Source organism: Mytilus trossulus, chromosome 3, assembly GCF_036588685.1.
Source record: "Mytilus trossulus isolate FHL-02 chromosome 3, PNRI_Mtr1.1.1.hap1, whole genome shotgun sequence".
Lineage (NCBI taxonomy): Eukaryota > Metazoa > Mollusca > Bivalvia > Mytilida > Mytilidae > Mytilus > Mytilus trossulus.
The window spans coordinates 6795040-6815749 of record NC_086375.1 but is presented as its reverse complement, the minus strand read 5'-3'; the positions used below and the strand labels follow the sequence as shown (position 1 = coordinate 6815749).

Sequence of the window (20710 nt, the reverse complement as noted above, 5' to 3'; positions counted from 1 at the left end):
CCGTCATACTTAACTCTGAATTATACATTAGAAACCACAATTAAAAATCACAAGCCTAACAAAGGCCAGAGGCTCCTGACTTGGTACATGCACAAAATTGCGTCGTTGTTAATATAGTTATCAAAAGTACCAGGATTATAAAAATGTTTTGGATCTCAACCCTCTGCTTATACCTAGCCAATGTAGAAATTTAAACGCATAACAATACGCACACTAGAATTCAGTTCAAGAGAAGTCCGAGTCCGATGGCAGAAGAACAAAAGAACATAAACATATGACATTGTTTGTAATGCTACGCATAAATGGAAAACTAAATAAAAGTTTTGACATTTATTGCACTTCTTCGTTAATCTCATGTAGTTTTCAATCAAATGCAAATACGAACACAACACTTAAATCAATACAGTATGACTTATATCAATTGACAGATAATTGTTAAATTGACAAAACAACGTTTTCTGAAATATAAAAAGCAGAATACTCCTATGAATCGAGAATTCAACCATGATATAGTAACTATATTTACAATGATGACACAATGTCTACATTACTATATTTGACCAATCAGTAGCAATATTACATATTATGTATTTATATTCTTGATATTTTTGCAATAATTGTTTTAAACTTTTTATTGTATGTTAAAAGGAGGGAAACCAATCACGTCTACCAGCTTTGAATCTTTTTACACAATCTATAATTGACAAGTCCAAATATGTCCTTTACAAATAAAATTTGTTTCCCTGTATTTAAAAAAAAGTTCTCTCCAATTTATATAAATTGATATAAAACAAGAAATTACAGTATGATCGATTGTCATTGAGACTACTCTCGATAAGAGACCAAATAACATAGAAAATAACAACTGTTGTTCCCATCTCCTTCTTCAACAATAAACAAAAAACATAGTCAGTTTTTAAACACCCTTAAATGAGTATATTTTCAGTTTTGAATATTTGTCAATTTGAAAGTCCATGCCCATTGACATGGTAACATATTCCAGGATATATTTGGTATCGTTATATTCAGTCCTTGTGCACCAGCCGTTGTAGTCCATTCGAATTTCCCTGGATATCCAAGCATAGTAACTATGGTATTTGTAGACGTAAAAGGTGCTCCCAATGTTAAGGTATTATTTTGTGGCCATGACAACACCACTGCATAAACAAATTTCTCATCAGTTTTCTTCATGGTGTACCTGGTTGTATTGAATAGTAATAGCTTGTTAAAATTATTCATAATACATACATCGGATAATGATAAATTACAAAGCATTGTTGCGTTAGATTTTAACATCTAAGTTTTTCCCCTTCCAAAATATACCTTAATATGTTTTCTTTTTTGTCTTTATAAATTATTACTTTAACTGTTTAATCTACCCTTTGGCAATATCCATTGGACGCTGCTCTGTAGTCAAACATTCCGTCATTGTGTTTTTGTGCATTGGGAAATTTTCGTATTCGTGTCTTTCGTACTGTGCTAAAGCTCGCCTCCGGATGTGCGATATTCTCGCTGTATTTAAGACCCATCGAATTGGTGGCATTCGGCTGTTTCTGCTCCTTGGTCGGATTGTTGTCTCTTTGACACTTTCAACATTTTCATTTTCCATTTATTGTTTGTCTTTATGCCTTTAATTTTTGTTTATCATGTTGACTGCTGCACCATTTGTTTTGAGATTTTTTTATCTATTATGTCTGTTTATTTTCTGTAAGACATCGTTGGCAATATAATGGATTTTTAGGCAACTATCATACAAGTGAGGGGTTGAGCTAGCCATTAAACCAGGTTTAATTCGCCATGTTTTACGTCACTTTGTCATTTGATAAAGAGTTTTACATTTTGAATTTTCCTTGCAGTTAAGTATTTTTGTTATTTCTGCATTTTTTATTAGACATGGTAGATATACTACAGTTTTTGATTGAACATCGGTTAACCCCTGTCGTCTCAATTTAAATAAATCATACCAAACATTTCGAGTGGTTGTATCCTTTTGGTGGCTCCATGGCACAGTACTGTATATCCCCTCGCCATTAGATCGAAGCCATTGGCCAAGCTGCCGAAGCCTCTCTTCAAATATGGGTGTTATTTTACCTTCCTTTGTAGGACCAACATCTAATATCATATTTCCGCCACAACTTTTGATCAAAATATTTATTAGTAAGAAAAGTAAACAATAAGGTCCAAAATACTGAATGCAATGCAACTATGGTAAACAAGAAATAAATAATATAGAGCTAAAAGGATGTGAACTTTATAAATTTGTGTACTAGAGGACCATTTCAGTATTTCTAAAATTAAATATTTGTATACTAACGTCAGAAGTATGATATTGGTTTGTACTATAAGCAATAGAAACTTGGAGTTGCGAAGAATTAAAGTATGAACAAATTAGTGCCTAAATTTCTTATCTGCGAAGAATATGCGATTTGATATTTATTCACACCTATATTGGAATCTTATAAGGCATATCATTTTGCTGTTGACAGTTTCAATTGATCTTTTATAATTTTCAAAATATTAGTCATAAACATAAAAATTAGTTTTTAAAAAAGGCAGTATTAAAAAGCAAACTCGCTTTGGACTCTTTTTAAATGTGTGATCCAATGGTTTCGGCTTTTATTTACAATTCAAAAACAACATGTACACGTACCTTACTATGGAAACGAGGTTTGAAATTATATCATGAGGACTAAGAAAATTACTCAGTTGCACATTACGTCGGTAGGCCCATGCATCTCTGTCTATTGTCAAGCCTCCTTCAAATTTATGTTTTTGTACAACACCTGTTTAATACAACAAATTACAATAGAAAAACATTCACAATGAAATTTTGGAAACTAATTGTAATATGAGACTATAATGATATAAATGAACACAAGACCGTTGGTTTTGTTCGTTTGGATGGTTTTACACTAGTAATTTTGGGGCCCTATAAAGCTTATTGTTCGGTGTGAGCCAAGACTCCGTGTTGAAGGCCGTACGTTGACCTTTAATGACTTACTTTTATAAATTGTTATTTGGATGGAGAGTTGTCTCATTTGCATTCACATCACACCTTCCTATATTTATGTAGGATTGCCTTGTATTATGATGAAAATAATTTTTCGTAGAAAAGGTATGTTTTGCCTTTGACGTTTGCTATATCGTTCAGGGAGAATTTATCCATCCTAACCTTCCTAACAATGACAAATGGTTACAGGTTTAATAGTTGACATATCTACATACCAGGGTTAAATTTATCTGCACAAGTAAAGTAACCACCATGTTTACAAAAACAGGTTTCACACCATCTGTCGTTCGTCACAACCGTATCCTTCACTGGACTGCAAAATAAATGACGAATAAGTCACAAATGAAAATTATATTCCTTAATCACTTATGTTTCAACTATCGAAGCTGTTTTGTCTTACAGTTCTAACGAGATTGGTAGCAACATTCCAGCAGCGCATGCATACGGAGTATATGTATCTCCCAATTGATACGATATTCCCGGGCTTGTATTTCCCGTCATGATTTTCTTGATAGAGGTTGCTGCTCAAAGGGAAGCTATTAAACCAAGAGTTCCAAATAGTGAAGTTAAAATCATTCCTTCGTAAATTTTACGGACGCCATCACAAGTTGCTTGAATGTTATGGAATTACCGTTTCACAGATGAAATCGGATATGTTCCTTATGTCGTAACTACAATCCAATTCCCTTTTAACCACGAATGTGACTGTCGAAGTAGATTATTGGCCGGGTTTGTAATAACATGAGCAACGCGATGGGTGTCACATGTGGAGCAGGATCTGCTTCCCCTTCCGAAGCAAATGAGATCACTCCCAGTTTTTGTTGGTGTTCGTGTTGCTTAGTCTCTAGTTTTCTACGTTGTGCCTTGAGTACTATCATGTGTCTGCTTGTCTATCATTTTTTATCCATGGCGTTGTCATCTTTTTACGATCTATTAGTTTGACTTTCTCTGATATCTTTCTACCCTCTGTTGATATGTTACCCAATCAGATAAAGAAATAATAAAGAGTTGTAAAAGAAAATCATATAAGTAAAGTTATGTTAAGCGGTTCAGGAGCAATTGTTAGTACAAATGTTGGATTTAAGGGCGAGTATACTGACGGGAGGACTACCCATTTACTATGCACCGCCCATTTTGTAACGCAGGGAGTACAATTATGTTATCTTGAAGCCATGTGGTTTAACTAATAAAGGTGTCTCAGTTGCCTCAATGACAATAAACTTACCGTTATAGATGGCGCATGTGTCTTAGCCTTGTAACCAGCCCCTGTTGACTCATTTTATATTTAGTGATAAAGGTTCTTAAGATGTTTGTTAAGTACTAGAGTTAAATTACACAGTAATGTTACCTTTCATTATAAAGCCAGGCTAAGAATTCCTGAGATTTGTAATACTCCGCCGGACCTTTCAATTCACACATGTCAGACCATAATACTTCCGGTTTGTAGTTATTGATCAGTTCATACAGTGCCGGTTGAACTTTAAACTATAAAAACAAAATCTCAAATAGATAAGACAGAATTGTGATTTCTCTTAGTAAAAAAGACAACTCTTGCATTAAAGTAATTCTAAAGTTAATGTTAATACTAAAGAAGTATTATGTATGTTTGTTATTCTTTAGGTGCATGTTTACTGAATGTTGTTTACATCTTGAAGAATATGCATATTCTGATGTCGCTTTTGTTTACATACTTACATTTATAGCTTTGTTAGTCTTTGGTATAAGTCCGATTTCTTTAAAATTAAAAAAACAACATTTTGTACTTTTCTATCATTTAGTGTCATGCCTAACATTGAGTGTTTCTGTTATTTGTCTAGATACCTAAGTCAATATCTTATCTAAAGTTCGAATAGCAACTTCATAAATAAAATCTAGAGAAACTGCTGCGTGATATAGAAAAATCAAAAACTGACCTTTACATATTCTTGTCCTGTATAGTTACTTTCTTTGTCCTTCAGATAGAGTGGATTAAACCATTCTTGTAGGCAATGATATAATCCTACTTTAAGTGACGATTTCTTACGCAATGCTGCGGAAAACTCCCCTGAAAAAAACATGGTTATTCTAGGTTAACGGAATGCATGCAAACTAGATTCAATGACGGCAATGTCGTGTGATCATGTTTACCATTGTACGTAATGTATAATTATTCGCAAATCTCAAGGATATTTTTTTTCTAATATCCTCTCCTGTGCTGTTTGTCCTTGTTGAGGTCTTTTTATTTCAAATTTGTCAGTTTCAAATATTGCCTTCTTTCCCCGTTCTAGTTTTATTACAATCAAAATATTAAGCCTCATTGTTTTCCATAATATTTTTTTCACAAGTTGAATTTCATTTCAACTTTATGATCGTCATACCGACACTTCAATGAGGGGGCCTCTTCAATATATGAATATATGAAACTGAAGTAAGGGTTATTTTAGTGACAAATGTATCTGATAACTATGCACGTTTTCCTTTAATCTGCAAGATTGGTTGATTGATTGATTTAGTCTGAGACAGCTGCATAGCGTTCAGCGGCAAATATTACATGCAGAATCAAGACGAACACATGTCACACTTAATACGATTATAATATAACCTGCTTTGAACTCGAGCAATACCTAGAGTCGAATATTTCGCTTATTAATGAGGTTAATTAGAAGTTAGATTCTTACCAACGATATCTCTCTTAGGCCCGGTCGAGTTGGAATTCCAGTTGAAGCTTGTTTTTGAAGGCCATAGTGTAAACCCATCGCAGTGTTTGGTAGTAAGTACAGCATACCTTAAATATATATAAAGACAAATCAGTTTATTTTCTATGACATTTGCTAATTCAGAAATAATTGAGGGGTATTTATCAATGCGAATATTTTTACTGAGTAAGTTTCGCAATAATAAGAACTCGCATATTGGAAAACGAAACATACTCCTGTTTGCAAATATTTTCATAATCGCAATAATTAGACTCGCATTTTTGTCCATTTTCCAATAAATCACAATAATAAATACGCATAATAATTTCTGAATTTACAGTAAGTAAATAAACATTGAACCGTTTTTATAACAAAAAAATGCGTATCACTATTTCATCTTGCCTACGCTACATTTGAGTAAAACGATCAGATCTGCAAAAAAATAAATTTTTAACTGAAAATGTAATCAAGAAATTCTGTTAATTCCTTATCACTCTATTGTGATTGGAGATTCAAGGTCAGAAACTAGTAGTGAACATCTAGCAAAACCTTTATATATACAGATCATCTCAAAGACTCGATGACCAACAGTACAATTTAATTCAAATAAAAATTTACATCAGACAATTATTCCAAAAAGAAAATTTCAAGCGGGTCCCTTTTACAGCATAAATGTGTACTTAATATTTGATAGCTCCTTGTGCTAAAGATATATCGAAATCAACATTTATCTATACAGCATGTATGGATTTCTATATACATGGCATAAACTTATAAATGTACCAAAAGATAAAAAAAAAAATAGCAATGTAAAGATCTTACTTTGCACCAGAAGCGTTGAATATTTCAGCCCATTCCTCGGCATTGAAGAACTCCGCAGTAAATTCCGCTGCAAAATCTTGGTAAGTAAATCTAGGAGGATAATTTTTCTTCATGAATTCTACACTGTTCATGTCACTTTTATCATGCCAGTATTTCCAGAACCAGGCCGGAACATGGTCAAAACTCGGTACAGAAAATACTCCAAAATGAATAAATATGCCTAGTTTTGCCTGGTCGTACCACTGAGGAAGTGGGCGGGTATCTAATGAGTCCCAGTTTGGTTCGTATTTTATACTGACCACTGTCTGGTGCACAATAAACAGTACAATGTATTTTAACAATGGCATTGTATTATTCACTTCACCTGAAATAAATAATAATAATAACGATGATACAAACGTGAGGCGTCAACGGCCTCTCTAAATCCCTATTCACTATTATGTCTTTCTGCTAATAGTGATCTGTTTTTTGGTTTTCAATGTAAACGCCAAAAGTGCAAAGATGAATAAATAATCCTTTTGATTTTCTTTGACATTGTTATATCTTGTCTTGCTGATTTATTTTTTTTCAGTTTACATTTGTATTTGTTAAGTTTGCATTTGAAGATAACAACTTGTATAGGAAAATTGTATCAAGGTGTATTTTTTTCCTGTAGAATGTCGTAGCTCCCTATACGCCAACACGCACGTGTGTACACATCGGCATGCTGAACAAAAAAATAATATTAACGATTTTTAGCTTTCTATGTTTAAAAAGAGTTTGTATGTGCCTGTCCCAAGTCAGGAGCCTATAATTCAGTGGTTGTCGTTTGTTTATGTGTTACATATTTGTTTTTCATTCATTTTTTTACATAAATAAGGCCGTTAGTTTAATCGTTTGAATTGTTTAACATTGTCTTATCGGGGCCTTTTATAGCTGACTATGCGGTATGGGCTTTGCTCATTGTTGAAGGCCGTACGGTGACCTATAGTTGTTAATGTTTGCGTCATTTTGGTCTTTTGTGGATAGTTGTCTCATTGGCAATCATACCACATCTTCTGTAAAACGGACTACATTTCTATCTAATCATCGGGTTTAGCTAGCCTAACCTATGTGTCATCAATGAATGACAGTAGTTCGTCCAACAGTATGTGAACTAAAAGCGTTTTATTATTCTTTAATGATGTTCATTTGTCCTTATGGCATTTTTTCTAATAATGCCCCTCTAAACGGCGATGGGACCTTAAGGCTTTACGGTCATTTTTCTTTAGTGATAAAATTCTGTTTGATCCTTTTTATATAATTAGATTGTTGACATATCAAACTTAATGAAAATCGGGCAGATTATTTTTGAAATGTATAAAAAGTAAATTTGAATTGAATCTCGTGTATAACATCAGTGTTTTGAGAAACGTCCTTACCTTTTTCTTAACAAATGAGTTTCTCTGCACGTGCCCTCATGTAACTTCTGGTGTCAATAAACAAAGATGCTTTTAAGGTTGGTATTTATATAAACAAGTTATCTGTTTGTTATATATGATAATAATATAATAGATAACAACAACAATAACATTTAGATATGATCACGTAATATTTCAAAACTCGGACATCGTGAAAATATTTTTCTGGTGTAATGGGGGATAACTCTCATAACAACGAACGCAAATTTATCCGTTTTCCGTTAGAGGCGTTTATTTACGTACCTCTTACTTAGTGGTTAAAATTATAAACACTTATTTTTTAATCAGACTTTTGTATTTTCAATGAACACTCCCTATTTTTAAGTCCGGTTGTGAGTCTGATCTGCTGATTGCCGAAGAAGTTTTTGGCAATCTGGTAAGTTACATAGGCGGTTCCAGCCCCCCCCACCCCCACCCCCACCCCCACCCCCACCCCGAAAAATCCCCCGCTTTTGTGGTAAAAATGGTAAAAATGTGTTGGTTATATGGGGAATCACTGAAGCATGACTAGATCAGTCATCCCATTAGGTAAGTCAGTGGGCCCCCGTGCAAACAAATCTTACTCCCCCACTGAGTTAAGTCCTTTTCTACTGATTCTTATATTTTGTTCCTCTTACAGGACTGTTACACCACTGTCCCAGGTTAGAGGAATGGTTTGGTGCCGGCCAACGTGTTTAACCCTGCCATATTCTGTATTTAAATTTGCATGTCACATGTCAAGAGCCTATGATTATGTGCTTATCGTTAGTTGTTGTGTTACACATTTGATATTTTTGCACATAAATCAAGCCATTAGTATTCTCGCTTGAATTGTTTTGCATTAGTTTTGTCTGAGGTTTGACATTTCGTGGACTTTCATAGCTGACTATGCCTAATGACTATGCTTATTGTTGGAGACATTGACCTTAAAAGACAACATTTTTATTCTTTGATCAAATTATTTTTCCGTCAGTATTGGACTAAATTTTACTATTTACTGGAAATTGATTTTTTTAAATAATTGTATGTTGCTTCGCGGGCGGTGTTTGCCTATATTTATATGCTAAGTAAACACTTATTTACAACACATTCAATCAATAAGTTGTTGTCAAAATCATATATACAGGACATACAGGGAAGTAAATTATATCTTAATATTTTAGTCTTGTTTTGATTTATTTACCTTTACAGTTTAACTAACTAAGTATGTAGCAGACAATTCTTTCATATTCCCTTAAAAAAACACTGTCAATCACGGAAACCTAGCATTTCTGATTCATATTTGGACAATTTACAGTTCATCCTTCAATTGTAGATCCTGTTGCAAACTTTAAATGTCAATTTGTTTAATGTGTATAATATTGTTTGGTTGCTGACTTATTGACGACTACCTCGTCCGTATTTGTTCTCCTGAATACACATCAACTTTCGTCAAGATATATAGATCAGCCGAGTGCCTAAATCTTTTCTGGCTATGTTTGACATCAATTCAACATGTTAAATCGATTGATTAGATTTATTGTAAAATATATTAGACAAAATCCTAAAACTTTACTGCATGTGAAACAGATTGAAAACCTACCAAAACTGCATAATATACACAACTTACCTTACACGGATTTATACCTTACACGGATTTATTGTAAATACACACTAAAAATAACTCAACACTGTTTTCCGATATTATTTCACAGGTGGATGATTTCGTAATTTAATATGCATATTTAATTTAATCTGTATTTATTTGTATAATTTAACACAGTACAATATACAATTTACTGGTTCCAGACATGATAGCGTTTGCTTTGTTTTTATGCCCCATTTATGGGCATTTAAATTTCTGGTCTGTGAGCCCGTCTGTTCGTCCGTTCTTCCGTCCGTTCGTCCGTCTGTCCGCTTCAGGTTAAAGTTTTTGGTCGAGGTAGTTTTTGATGAAGTTATTCAAATCAACTTGAAACTGAGAACACATGATCCTTATGAAATGATCTTTCTAATTTTAATTAGAAATGCCGATGGGGAACCCGTGTACTTAGGACACATATTTGTTATCAATGTGAAAAGTACAAGAAAATGATTGCATGGTGCCATCAATAGTTAGAGATCAGAGACCATCTTACCTCGAAATACTAACAGGGATAGCAGATGAATTGCACATTGTAAACCTTTTGATTTTTTATACCACAAAATGTAAGAAAAAAGTAAAATCACAAAAATACTGAACTTAGAGGAAAATCAATTCGGAAATTCCATAATCACATGGCAAAGTCAAATAACAAAACGCATCAAAAACGAATGGACAAGAACTGTCATATTCCTGACTTGGTACAGGCATTTTCAAATGTAGAAAATGGTGGATTAAACCTGGTTTTATAGCGCTAACCCTCTCACTTTGATGACAGTATCATCAAATTCCGTTATGTTTACATTGATGCGTTAACTAAACAGACACAATAAATAAAATAGTCAAAATATGGGTACATCAGTCATCATCGTATAACTATTTTAAAAGGAACAATTTAACAGAACACAAAAACATTCATTGATATGTGTCTGACGTCAAAAAATGTTATACGTCACATAGTTTTGTCGTTCAATGTGCATACAAACAATTTTAAAATTTACGTAGGCAATGTAAGCATACAGGGTTAAAAAATCAAAAATATGTAAGAACAAATTTCAGAAATAGGCCGAGATTTAAACTAGCTAGTCCAAAAGTTATAAATAGAATTTATAAGAATCTACAAATAGTTAATTCCACTACGTTATTGAATGATTTTGACGTTTGTGGTTCAACGTATAATGTAAGTCATAATAGAAATATATCATAATGACATATAATAAAACAATATCATACAGACAGGATCTTTTTAAGTACAGAGTCACGTTATAAGAACCAAAGAAATACATAAAGTCGCATATACAAAACACACCACCAAAAAATTAAGGCCAATACTAACACATTGACGAGATGTATAGTAAGTAAGTAAGCAATTATTTATTATAGTGACATGTGTATCACAACATACATTTATACAATTATATACATAGCAATTTTATATTTACACTCGGCCCATTGGACCTATATGTCACTTTAAACAATATGATATCGTATCCGAAAACGTAAAAATTTACAAAATAAAAATACAGAATTAGAAGTAAAGTTGTTTTTTTCTATGAATAAAAGCCGAATTTACAAATTTTGCAGTTTGAATTTGACAGTTTTTTAATAAATGGATAAGTTTTTCGTTATTGTCACTAAAATTGTCCAATGCGGCCATAGGTAGAAACCTTTGTCTAAGTTTGTCATAACATGGACAGTTTAAAATAAAATGTTTTTCATCTTCGATCTCTTGCTTTTCACACAGTACACATATTCGTTCTGGTAGCGCTTCGTTTCGGAACCTTCCAGTCTCAATGCGTATAGGAAGAATCCCACATCTTAATTGGGAAAGAGCCGATCGTTCTTGTTTAGATAGATTAGATGTGATATACTGTTCTAGTTCGTAATTTTCTTTGAAGGTCACAAATGTTCGTAGTTTCGGTGATAAAGCAGATTTGTATTTCCATTCACTTTCAGTATAACATAAAAGTTTTTCTTTAGCTTCTTGTATGTCCACTATTTGTTTTGTTTCATAGAGGTTACTTAAATCAAGTTTATTAAAGATGTCCATAACTTGTGTGCACCATAATCCATTATTCTTATACTCCCACTCGAAAACTTTTTTCGAGAGTCTCTCGTCGTCCATAAGAATGAGACGGTTCCATAGGCGGACCATATCTTACCAATGTCTTTGCGTTGGTGGTAACCAGCCAAGTTCACTGTTTAATGCTATAGTAGGTGCAAACCGATGTAAACCACAGAAATATCGTACTGCTCTGTTTTGTATCATATCAATGCCATGATAAGTATTGTAGCCCCAAACACCAGAGCAATAATCTAAAACAGGGCTGACACAGTAGTTAAACACAGTTTCAAAGGTTTTAAATCCAATTTCCTTGTAAGAATGAACTTTGGAAATAGCAGCACCAAGTGCTCTAACACCAGCTTTGGCAAATGAATCCGCTGCAGCAGTATACTTAAGTTTCTCGCTAAAAATAACGCCCAGGTACTTGTATTGGTCAACGATTTGTAGTTGTTCATTTCCAATTTTGAATGTTGAACTGGTCCGTGGAATTCGACCTTTCCGGAAGTGCATAACACTTGATTTTGCACTATTTACGTTTAATCTCCATTTCTCACACCATTTATTAAGAACGTCAAGAACAACTTGCATATCGCGTTCATTTTCAGTCACTAAAGCAATATCATCGGCGTACAACAATATACTGATTTTTTCGTTTGTATAAATACCGAGCCACGTTAAACATATAGAACCATATTCAAAACAGTGTGGTCCTGGCCATTGATGGACGACATAAATTATCCCATTGACTGGGACAGATTAGGTGAACGTTTGTCTATAACGACCATTGCTCACTTCTTACTTATTATAGAATTCAAACTGTGGGGGCACCAAAGGTTCTTAACGCCTTTAATAATAAAATAATTCGAAAAATTATTCAGGAATAACCTTTATGCTTTGATTTATATTGTTGATATAAATCAACACATAGTATTATTCCGGATTCGTTTTTCGAATTGCTTTATTTAGGTGTTGAGAACCTTTGGTGACCCCACAGATTTAGTGTCTTTAACAAGTACATAGTGAGCAGTGATGGTTACCGACAAACGTTCACCTAATCTGTCCCAGTCAATGGGATAATTTAGGTTGTCAATCAATGGCCAGGACCACACTGTTTTGAATATGATTCTATCACATAAAACCATTCAACAGTAAAAGTAATATTAATAATAGAACAAAGACAAATGAAAGAACTATAAAACACGCTGTTAAGGACAAACAACATCAGTACAACAAAGGCATCAATATGTATCAATAATGCATTATTAGCGAAACATACAAAAACAATAGCAAATATATAGACAAAACAAACATAAGAAAAACTCGACAATAATAATATTCATGTAAAAATAGTTATTGTTCTCCTTTCTTCAGTTCTGGTGACTTCTAAAATAAAACAAACAACTGCTGCTTTTAAGTCCTTTTTTCTGAAAAAAAAGAGATACCAAGACCTTGTTGATTCTATATTCTATATCAACGTCACTAATACACGATGGTCTCAAATTATAGATTATGGGTACTGATGTTGTTTATCATCTTAATAACGTCTTATATAGTTCTTTTATTTGTTTTTATCAATATTACTTTTACTGTTTAGTCTGTTTTTTATGATATTCATTTGGCATGACTCTGTATTTAGATGTTTTTGGCATGATATGTTTTGTGTTCTTTTATTTTTTTCCTTTTAAAATTGTTACACGATGATGACTGCTCTACCATATTTTGACTATTTTATTAATTGTGAATGTTTAGTTCACGCATCATTGTAAATATAACAGAATTTGATGAGACTGTCATCAAAGTGAGAGAGACAGAGAGCGCTATATATATATAAAACCAGGTTTAATCCAGCATTTTCTACATTTGAAAATGCCTGTACAAAGTCAGGAATATGACAGTTCTTGTCCATTCGTTTTTTATGTGTTTTGTTATTTGATTTTGCTATGTGATTATGGACTTTCCGAATTGATTTTCCTCTGAATTCAGTATTTTTGTGATTTTACGTTTTTTCTGTACTTATACATCCCGTCATTGAGTTATTGTTCTATGATAACTTTTGTATTCTTGTCTTTCATTTTTTGCTAATGTGCTTTGCCTATAGCCTTAATGTGCTTCTTTGCTACATATTTGTTTGTTATATATAGTGATTTTAAGATTATAACACAAAGTTAAATACTGTACCCCTTTTTGTGACATTTTTACCTATTATGTCTGTTTATTTTGTTCACACATCGTTGTCAATATAATTGAAATTGATGCAGCGGTCATACAAGTGAGAGGTTTAGCTAGCAATAAAACCCGGTTTGATCCACTATTCTTTACATAAGAAAATGCCTGTGTACAAAATAAGAGATTTTGATTTTGCCATTTGATTAGGGACTTTCCGTTTTGAATTTTCCTCGGAGTTCAGTATTTTTGTGATTTTACTTTTTACATCATTTGGTGTTGATGGATAAAATTAATAAATATTCTATGTTTTTTATTAGCAAGATACCAAAATCTTTATTATTACAATACATTTGATTTCAAGCGTTGTGGAAAGGTTTTAACGCCCCTTTTTCCATCAGGACAATATGTACTAAAGAATATTAAGTCATATAAAACGAGTTTCTGATGATATTAATGAAATTATTGAAACAATGCATACATATAAAGTTACTTATTCAAGGAGCATATTTATTATTAAATCCAAAAAGGTGACATAAGAAATACTTCACGAAAGGTCGATCGAGGGTCAGAACTTATCAAGGACGAGAACATTTTATGAAAAATTCTTTATTTGTACCAGACCGAGACGCTGAGCCAGATCGAGTTTGTAAGAGCTAGTTCAGAGGCTAGCTTATGAGGATGCTTATATTGTCATGTTTCTCGAAATCGTTCTTCTGATTCACAACCGATCGGTCATGGTTACCTTTAATATGGGCATTATTTTTACATAATACCTGCTGATGATAAAAATAATATTTGCTGTTTATATAATTTATCACAGGACCAAAATCTGATATGAAAGTTCAAATAGATATCATAATCGAATCAGGAATTAATTATTAACGTGAAATCATTTTAATACATCATATCACTCGCAGGGTGAAGATGTTAATAAAATGTATACTTCTGCTGTGTGTGTTTCAGATAACTGTTGGACGATATGAACCAAATTGGGAATCTATTGATTCTAGACCTCTGCCAGCATGGTTCGATGAGTCCAAGGTTGGGATTTTGATCCATTGGGGCGTGTTCTCTGTGCCATCAATTCTGTCGGAATGGTTTTGGTACCAGTGGGAGACTAAGACGCCGCTGTTGGTTGAATTTATGAAGCAAAATTACAGACAAGACTGGACCTACCCAGATTTTGCTAAAGAATTGACAGCAGAATTCTTTGATGCTGAGGAATGGGCTAGTTTGCTTAATATATCTGGAGCTAAGTAAGTAGTGGTTCAGTATTATCGAAAACGTTAAAACTGTTCGTCGTTGAAGGCCGTACGATAAACTTTGTTGTCCACATCCCTGGCTATTTGGCGTTAAGGCATATCTCATTAACTATGATACCTTCATTATGTTTTTACACAATACCTGCTGATGATAAACATAATATTTGCTTTGTGTGTTTTTCTGTTCTATATGTTCTCCAATAAATTGATTTGTATTGTAGGCCTGTTTTAGCGTTATGTTTCTGTTGTGTCGTAGTTCTCCTGTAGTATTTGATGTGTTTCCCTCAGTTTTAGTTTGTAAACCCTGATTTGTTTTTTTATCAATCGATTGATGAATTTCGAACAGCGGTATACAACTGTTGCCTTTATTTATATTATTTATCGCAGGATGTAACTTTGTTTTTCTCTTTTTATTTGTTGTTATGCATTCATCATGATACAACCCAGTGAGTTTTTGTTGTATGTTTTCGTCGTGAGTAGGCATCATGTTCATTTGGTGTTGATTTAATTGTTGGTATGCTTTCATGGTGACCATTTTGTGTTCTCACTATTGGTTTTCATTCCTGGTATGTATTCATCGCGACCCTACACTGTGGATTAAATTGTATGTATGTTTTCATGTATGATAAGCATAAACTCATCATAGATGCCAGGACTGAATTTAGTACATACGCCAGACGTGCGTTTCGTCTACAAAAGACTCATCAGTGACGCTCGAATTCAAAAAAATCATGTTCCTACAATTGCCAGTGAGTTTGTTAATTGCCTGTATGTTTGAATGGTTTTGGGGGCATCATGTTCTTATCGTATGGGTTTTAATTGTTTGCATATTTTCAAGGTTGTGAGCTTCATGTTCCTACACTGTGGGTATACTGTTATGGTCGTTGAACATCGCTACACTGTTGCTTGCTTTAGTTAAAGATAATCTGTCATGGTTGGTGAGCAAAATATGCTTACACTGTAGGTTTTATTTGTTGGTATACGGTTATGGTCGTTGGAAAACGTGTTCCTACATTGTTGATTGCTTTAGTCATAGATAAGCTGTCACGGTTTCCACTTGTTTATAACAATGTTCTTACACTGGAGATTTTCTTTGTAGATATGTTGTGATGGTTGGAAAGCATCATGAAGGCTTTACGATGTGGCCGTCTAATTATTCCTGGAACTGGAATGCAATGGATGTAGGCCCAAAGAGGGACTTAATAGGTAATATGTTACTGTTATATTGGAGTTATAGGGATTCTTGACAATTCTTCTCTTTGAATTAATAGATCGCTATTAGTTATTCAAACAGGCAAATGTCTAGGTATTTTCTGTTAATGTCTTAGTAGCATTTATAAAATTTCACAAATAAAACCGAAAATAATAAAAAGTTTCATCAATAATCTAAACAAAAAAAGTAATATCAAATCTTTTTATTTTACTTTTACATCATTTATCTATTTTTTTTTTATCTAAATCTTTCTTTCAAAAATAAGTACATGCAAGCATGTATAGTTCAGATTTAAATATCATTGGAAATTGTGTAGACGTTGGTCTAAAGGATTCAATATCAACAAGCAATTAGATCGGATAGAATTACTAAGCACTAATAAATACTATATAATTATATTAGGAGTAATGACGATTACACCAATGAGAAACAAACAAACAAACAATAAATCAGAGACAACCAGACAAGTGTCTAGACAATATTGTAACTTTCGAGTCAAGTACCCGATCTAGACAAGATATAGTGATTAGAAATACTTCATAGTCTGTCAATAGTCTGCTATCAACACCAATTTTTAAAGGTTTAAACAAAACTCAATTGATTAGTTAAAACTAACCAACGGTTTCTAGTAAAAGCACACATGGAAACGTTGTGATAGACGGCGTTGTAAATGATACTATAATATATTATACACCCTCGATATCATCAGGAACTAATACTTGTTCTGATTGTTCCAGTGGAAACAATGTTCCAGAATAGTTCTTCCATTTGAAATTAATATGATAAAGTAAGTTCTTCGACAGTAACAGTGAACTTAAGACTAAAATATAAATATTTTTCAGGTGAAGTCGGAGCTGCTATAAGAAATAAGACTAAACTACATTTCGGGATTTATCATTCATTATTTGAATGGTTTAATCCTTTATTTGAACGTGACAGATCGAATGCGTTTAAGACACAGGATTTCATAGCAGTATGTTTCGCTTATTTAATTGTACTTGTTACATGTTTTATAAGATTAATTGTTGCTTTATGTATTTTAAAACAGTAAGAAAAATAGTGCTTTTCACACTTTAGCCTTTTATCAGAAACTATGTGATAAATTTTACTTTTATCTAAGCTTGTCAGTGTTATATAATAAGTATAGACTTATCCTGACTTATCTATTTGATTTGAACTAAATATAGTTATTATCTCATGGGTGAAGGATAAATTATGTTTAAAGTAAACATAGTTTATTGTCAATTGTTGTGATATAACCAATTTTTATCCACATTTTGGTGGCTCATCAATTCTACGATAACCAGAGTACACAACATCTTTCAAATAAAAACATCGTATAAAAAAGCGTTCAAACAACAAGTTGTTTATTTCATACAAAACGACAATGTCCTTAATTAGCTGAATTTTGAATTTTAGGCAAAAACAATGCCAGAATTGTATGAGCTAGTCAATAAATACAAACCAGACATTGTGTGGTCAGATGGCTCACATGCTGCCGATGACTGGTACTGGAATGCCACTACCTTCCTGTCATGGTTATATAACGACAGGTAAGTACTCTAGGATTCTTTACCGAAACGCCACTAAATTCCTGGCATGATCATATGACGATAGGTAAGCATTCAGGGAAGGGTTTAACTGAATGCCACTACATCCTTTGCAGGGTTATAGAACGACAGGTGTATATGCATTCAGGCGAAGGTAAACTCAAATGTTGGTATCTTGTACTTGTATAATGATTGGCGGATAACTGCATAATGTCCATATTTAAGATAAAATGTAAATAGACATTTCTCGTCTTGTAAAAATATTATTAGGACTCCGAGTCGATAAATCTTTGTTTGATCCTTTGCAACACTAGAAAGCCCGATTCGAAATCCGCGTGGAAACACACAAAAATGGATAAAATTGTATTCCAAGGGCGGCTGTAAATCCGATATACGTACAGACAATTTCGGTCATGTTGTCAAAAATGTGGATCTTCTGTTGTTTTCGCTATTAACAGTTTCTCTAACTATTTTCGTATATACAAAGAAACAATTATTTTTATTTCCTAGTCCAGTAAAAGATACAGTGGTTGTGAATGACAGATGGGGGATTAACGTCAACTGTATACATGGTGGTTTCTTAAACTGCGGAGACAGATTCAATCCAAGTTTGTAGTTCTTATATATTGTACTTTGTTATGGAAACTTTATATTGTTTAAATTTTGGTATTGTATATTTACGAGGAAATTTAAAACTCCAAAAAGAGTGAACAACTGTTTTAAATGTTTATGAATACAATGTATTCAAATTGCAAAAAAATAAAGATGGTACGAACATGTTTTCCTCTGTTCTTATGACACCTTTATGAACTGAAACTTAGTCCTAATTTGATAAGGGTAAGGAAAATATTTGGTTACGAACATAAAAAATTAGACACATCGTCAATAGTATCATGCATCTAAGGGTTAATCCGATATATCATAAAAATGTTTTGTAGAGGTATAAACATATATTTTGTCTAGGTTTCACATAAAATTTATCTCTATAATTATAAGTTTTAAAATAAAAATTATTTTTTTTTAATATGTTTTATAGAGTTTTTATAAATATGTTTGTAGAGGTTTTACAGAAGAGGAAATGGGAGAACGTAATGACACTTGATAAGTATTCTGCTGGTTACAGACGTAATGCTAAACTCGAGGATTATTTTACTATGTTAGAATTGTTAACAGAAGTAGCTCAAACAGTCAGGTATGTCATACCTAAAAATGTATGTAACTGTTAAAAGTATGAGCTCAACCCTTCAGGCATAAAGCATCTCTTAGCTTAGCTAGTTAGATGGAATAAAAAAAAATATGAATGCAACAGGTACCATCAATTCATTTTGGTACCTATAAGCAAGCAAATGCTACTGTTAGGATTTATTCACAGATCTTACATAAGAATAAATAACTTAATGTGAAAAGTGAGGAGTTATAGTTTTTAATTATGTTAAACAAAATGCCAGTTTTCTTTTTTCAGTTGTGGAGGAAACATTTTGATTAATATAGGCATAACCAAGGAAGGTACAGTCATACCTATATATCAAGATATCTTAACTAAACTTGGAAAATGGTTAACAGTGAATGGAGAGGGTATTTACAGTTCGAAGCCCTGGACCACTCAGAATGATACTATTTCTAATTATGTATGGTAAGATTAACTTAGTTTAATTTGTATCAAAAGTATGGCCCAAAGCATACAAATTGCAATGCTTAGATACAAACTTGTACATATTTGGGGTCTTTTGGGCAGATTGTCAATTATGTTTGCATTCCGTGCATATTTGTTTGAAAAAATGTCGGGTGTTGAAACTTTTAACAGAAGTTAGAGATTAAAACACGACGTAGATTTGTTGCTTTGCTATGATTTCAGTTAAATTACTATTGTAAATGTGCTCAAACCAACCATTACAACTTATTACATTTTACCATAACCTTCCTTTACCATTGAATCATATTCTTATCTATTTCTCGGTTTATATATTACAGGTACACATCTAAAGTTATCAATAACCAACCGTTTGTGTATGCCATTATGTTAGAATGGCCAAAGAACAATACATTGATATTAGGGGCTCCTAAAACGTCATCAACGACAGTTGTGTCAATGCTGGGATATACTGGCGGTAATTTCTCCTGGAAACCCAATCCAGCTGGAGGTATCCAGATCATGTTACCATCTATGAATGTTAATGAGATACCCTGTAATGATGTTTGGGTTATCAAGATGCAAGGAGTTAATTAAATGCAATAAAAATGACATCTATGTTCATAATTTTATGTTTTTGTTAATAAATATATTAAATAGCTGATATGAAATAAAATATGATTTTTCAGACAAATTTCTTTCATTTGTTCAAATAAAGAATTATTCAGATCAACTGTGGATAAAGAAGGAGGCAAATCAATATATTTTCTGCTACCAGTTTTATAAAGTTACTTTCTCTTGGCAGTTTTAATTTTGCTTTACGCCTGATTCTTGGCTTACAATGCAATATGAATATTATGATGGTGATAATGAATTTTGTGTTTAACGTCCAGTGACATGTATTACATGCATAAAAGGACGAGAATATGTTAATATGACCAGACCTACTAGTCTTACTTCAAAATGCTGCCTGCATAGCAGAGAATATCAAATACCAATTTTTAAGTCTTCAGTTTGAATCGACAGGGGATCAAACAAACAACCTTTTAGAAGGATTTTTTATAGATTGATGATTTATTTAAGGAATGACTGTAATATTTTTCTGTCTATGAAGAAATGACATAAAAAATTTGGTGCACACTGAATAATGCTTGTAGTGGGTTATTTAACAGTGTGCACCACATTTTTTATGTTATTTTGAATTGACAGAAAAAATATTACAGTCATTTCTTATAATTTAATTCTAAATTCCATTTTAAACCGTAGAAAACCATGAAA

At 32.8% G+C, this 20710-nt stretch overlaps 2 protein-coding genes across 4 annotated transcripts; one reads left to right on the top strand and one right to left on the bottom strand.

Moving 5' to 3' along the window:
- Nucleotides 1-342: 342 nt before the first annotated feature.
- On the bottom strand, nucleotides 343-9617 carry LOC134710064 (alpha-L-fucosidase-like). 3 transcript variants are annotated; one of them, XM_063570234.1, is made up of 9 exons: nucleotides 9535-9617; nucleotides 6508-6871; nucleotides 5668-5774; nucleotides 4924-5054; nucleotides 4359-4495; nucleotides 3226-3323; nucleotides 2651-2783; nucleotides 1965-2135; nucleotides 343-1198 (listed from the first exon to the last, which is right to left on the bottom strand). In XM_063570234.1, exons 2-9 carry the CDS (start codon nucleotides 6852-6854, stop codon nucleotides 943-945), a joined length of 1380 nt encoding a protein of 459 aa, XP_063426304.1. In that variant the 5' UTR covers nucleotides 6855-6871; nucleotides 9535-9617; the 3' UTR covers nucleotides 343-942. The 3 variants fall into 3 exon arrangements, with proteins under 3 accessions (XP_063426304.1, XP_063426305.1, XP_063426303.1); XM_063570235.1 differs by having other exon boundaries at nucleotides 9552-9571; XM_063570233.1 differs by lacking the exon at nucleotides 9535-9617 and adding an exon at nucleotides 7908-7954.
- A 5016-nt stretch (nucleotides 9618-14633) lies between these two features.
- On the top strand, nucleotides 14634-20118 carry LOC134710065 (alpha-L-fucosidase-like). Its single transcript, XM_063570236.1, has 8 exons — nucleotides 14634-15033; nucleotides 16139-16245; nucleotides 17095-17225; nucleotides 17672-17805; nucleotides 18313-18410; nucleotides 18862-18994; nucleotides 19265-19435; nucleotides 19774-20118. The coding sequence occupies exons 1-8, from the start codon at nucleotides 14702-14704 to the stop codon at nucleotides 20027-20029; spliced, it is 1362 nt and encodes a 453-aa protein (XP_063426306.1). The 5' UTR covers nucleotides 14634-14701; the 3' UTR covers nucleotides 20030-20118.
- The last annotated feature ends 592 nt before the right edge of the window (nucleotides 20119-20710 follow it).

What these genes read in the sequence shown, in the direction of transcription:
- LOC134710064 (XM_063570234.1), bottom strand. Translation starts at nt 6,854, where the DNA reads ATGCCATTGTTAAAATACATTGTACTGTTTATTGTGCACCAGACAGTG. An exon ending in GCCTGGCTTTATAATGAAAG is followed by an intron (nt 3,324 to 4,358) that starts GTAACATTACTG and finishes TTTATTTTGCAG; the next exon opens with TCCAGTGAAGGATACGGTTG. An exon ending in AACCTCGTTTCCATAGTAAG is followed by an intron (nt 2,136 to 2,650) that starts GTACGTGTACAT and finishes TTTGATCAAAAG; the next exon opens with TTGTGGCGGAAATATGATAT.
- LOC134710065 (XM_063570236.1), top strand. Translation starts at nt 14,702, where the DNA reads ATGTTAATAAAATGTATACTTCTGCTGTGTGTGTTTCAGATAACTGTT. An exon ending in CCCAAAGAGGGACTTAATAG is followed by an intron (nt 16,246 to 17,094) that starts GTAATATGTTAC and finishes AATATTTTTCAG; the next exon opens with GTGAAGTCGGAGCTGCTATA. An exon ending in GAAGTAGCTCAAACAGTCAG is followed by an intron (nt 18,995 to 19,264) that starts GTATGTCATACC and finishes TTCTTTTTTCAG; the next exon opens with TTGTGGAGGAAACATTTTGA.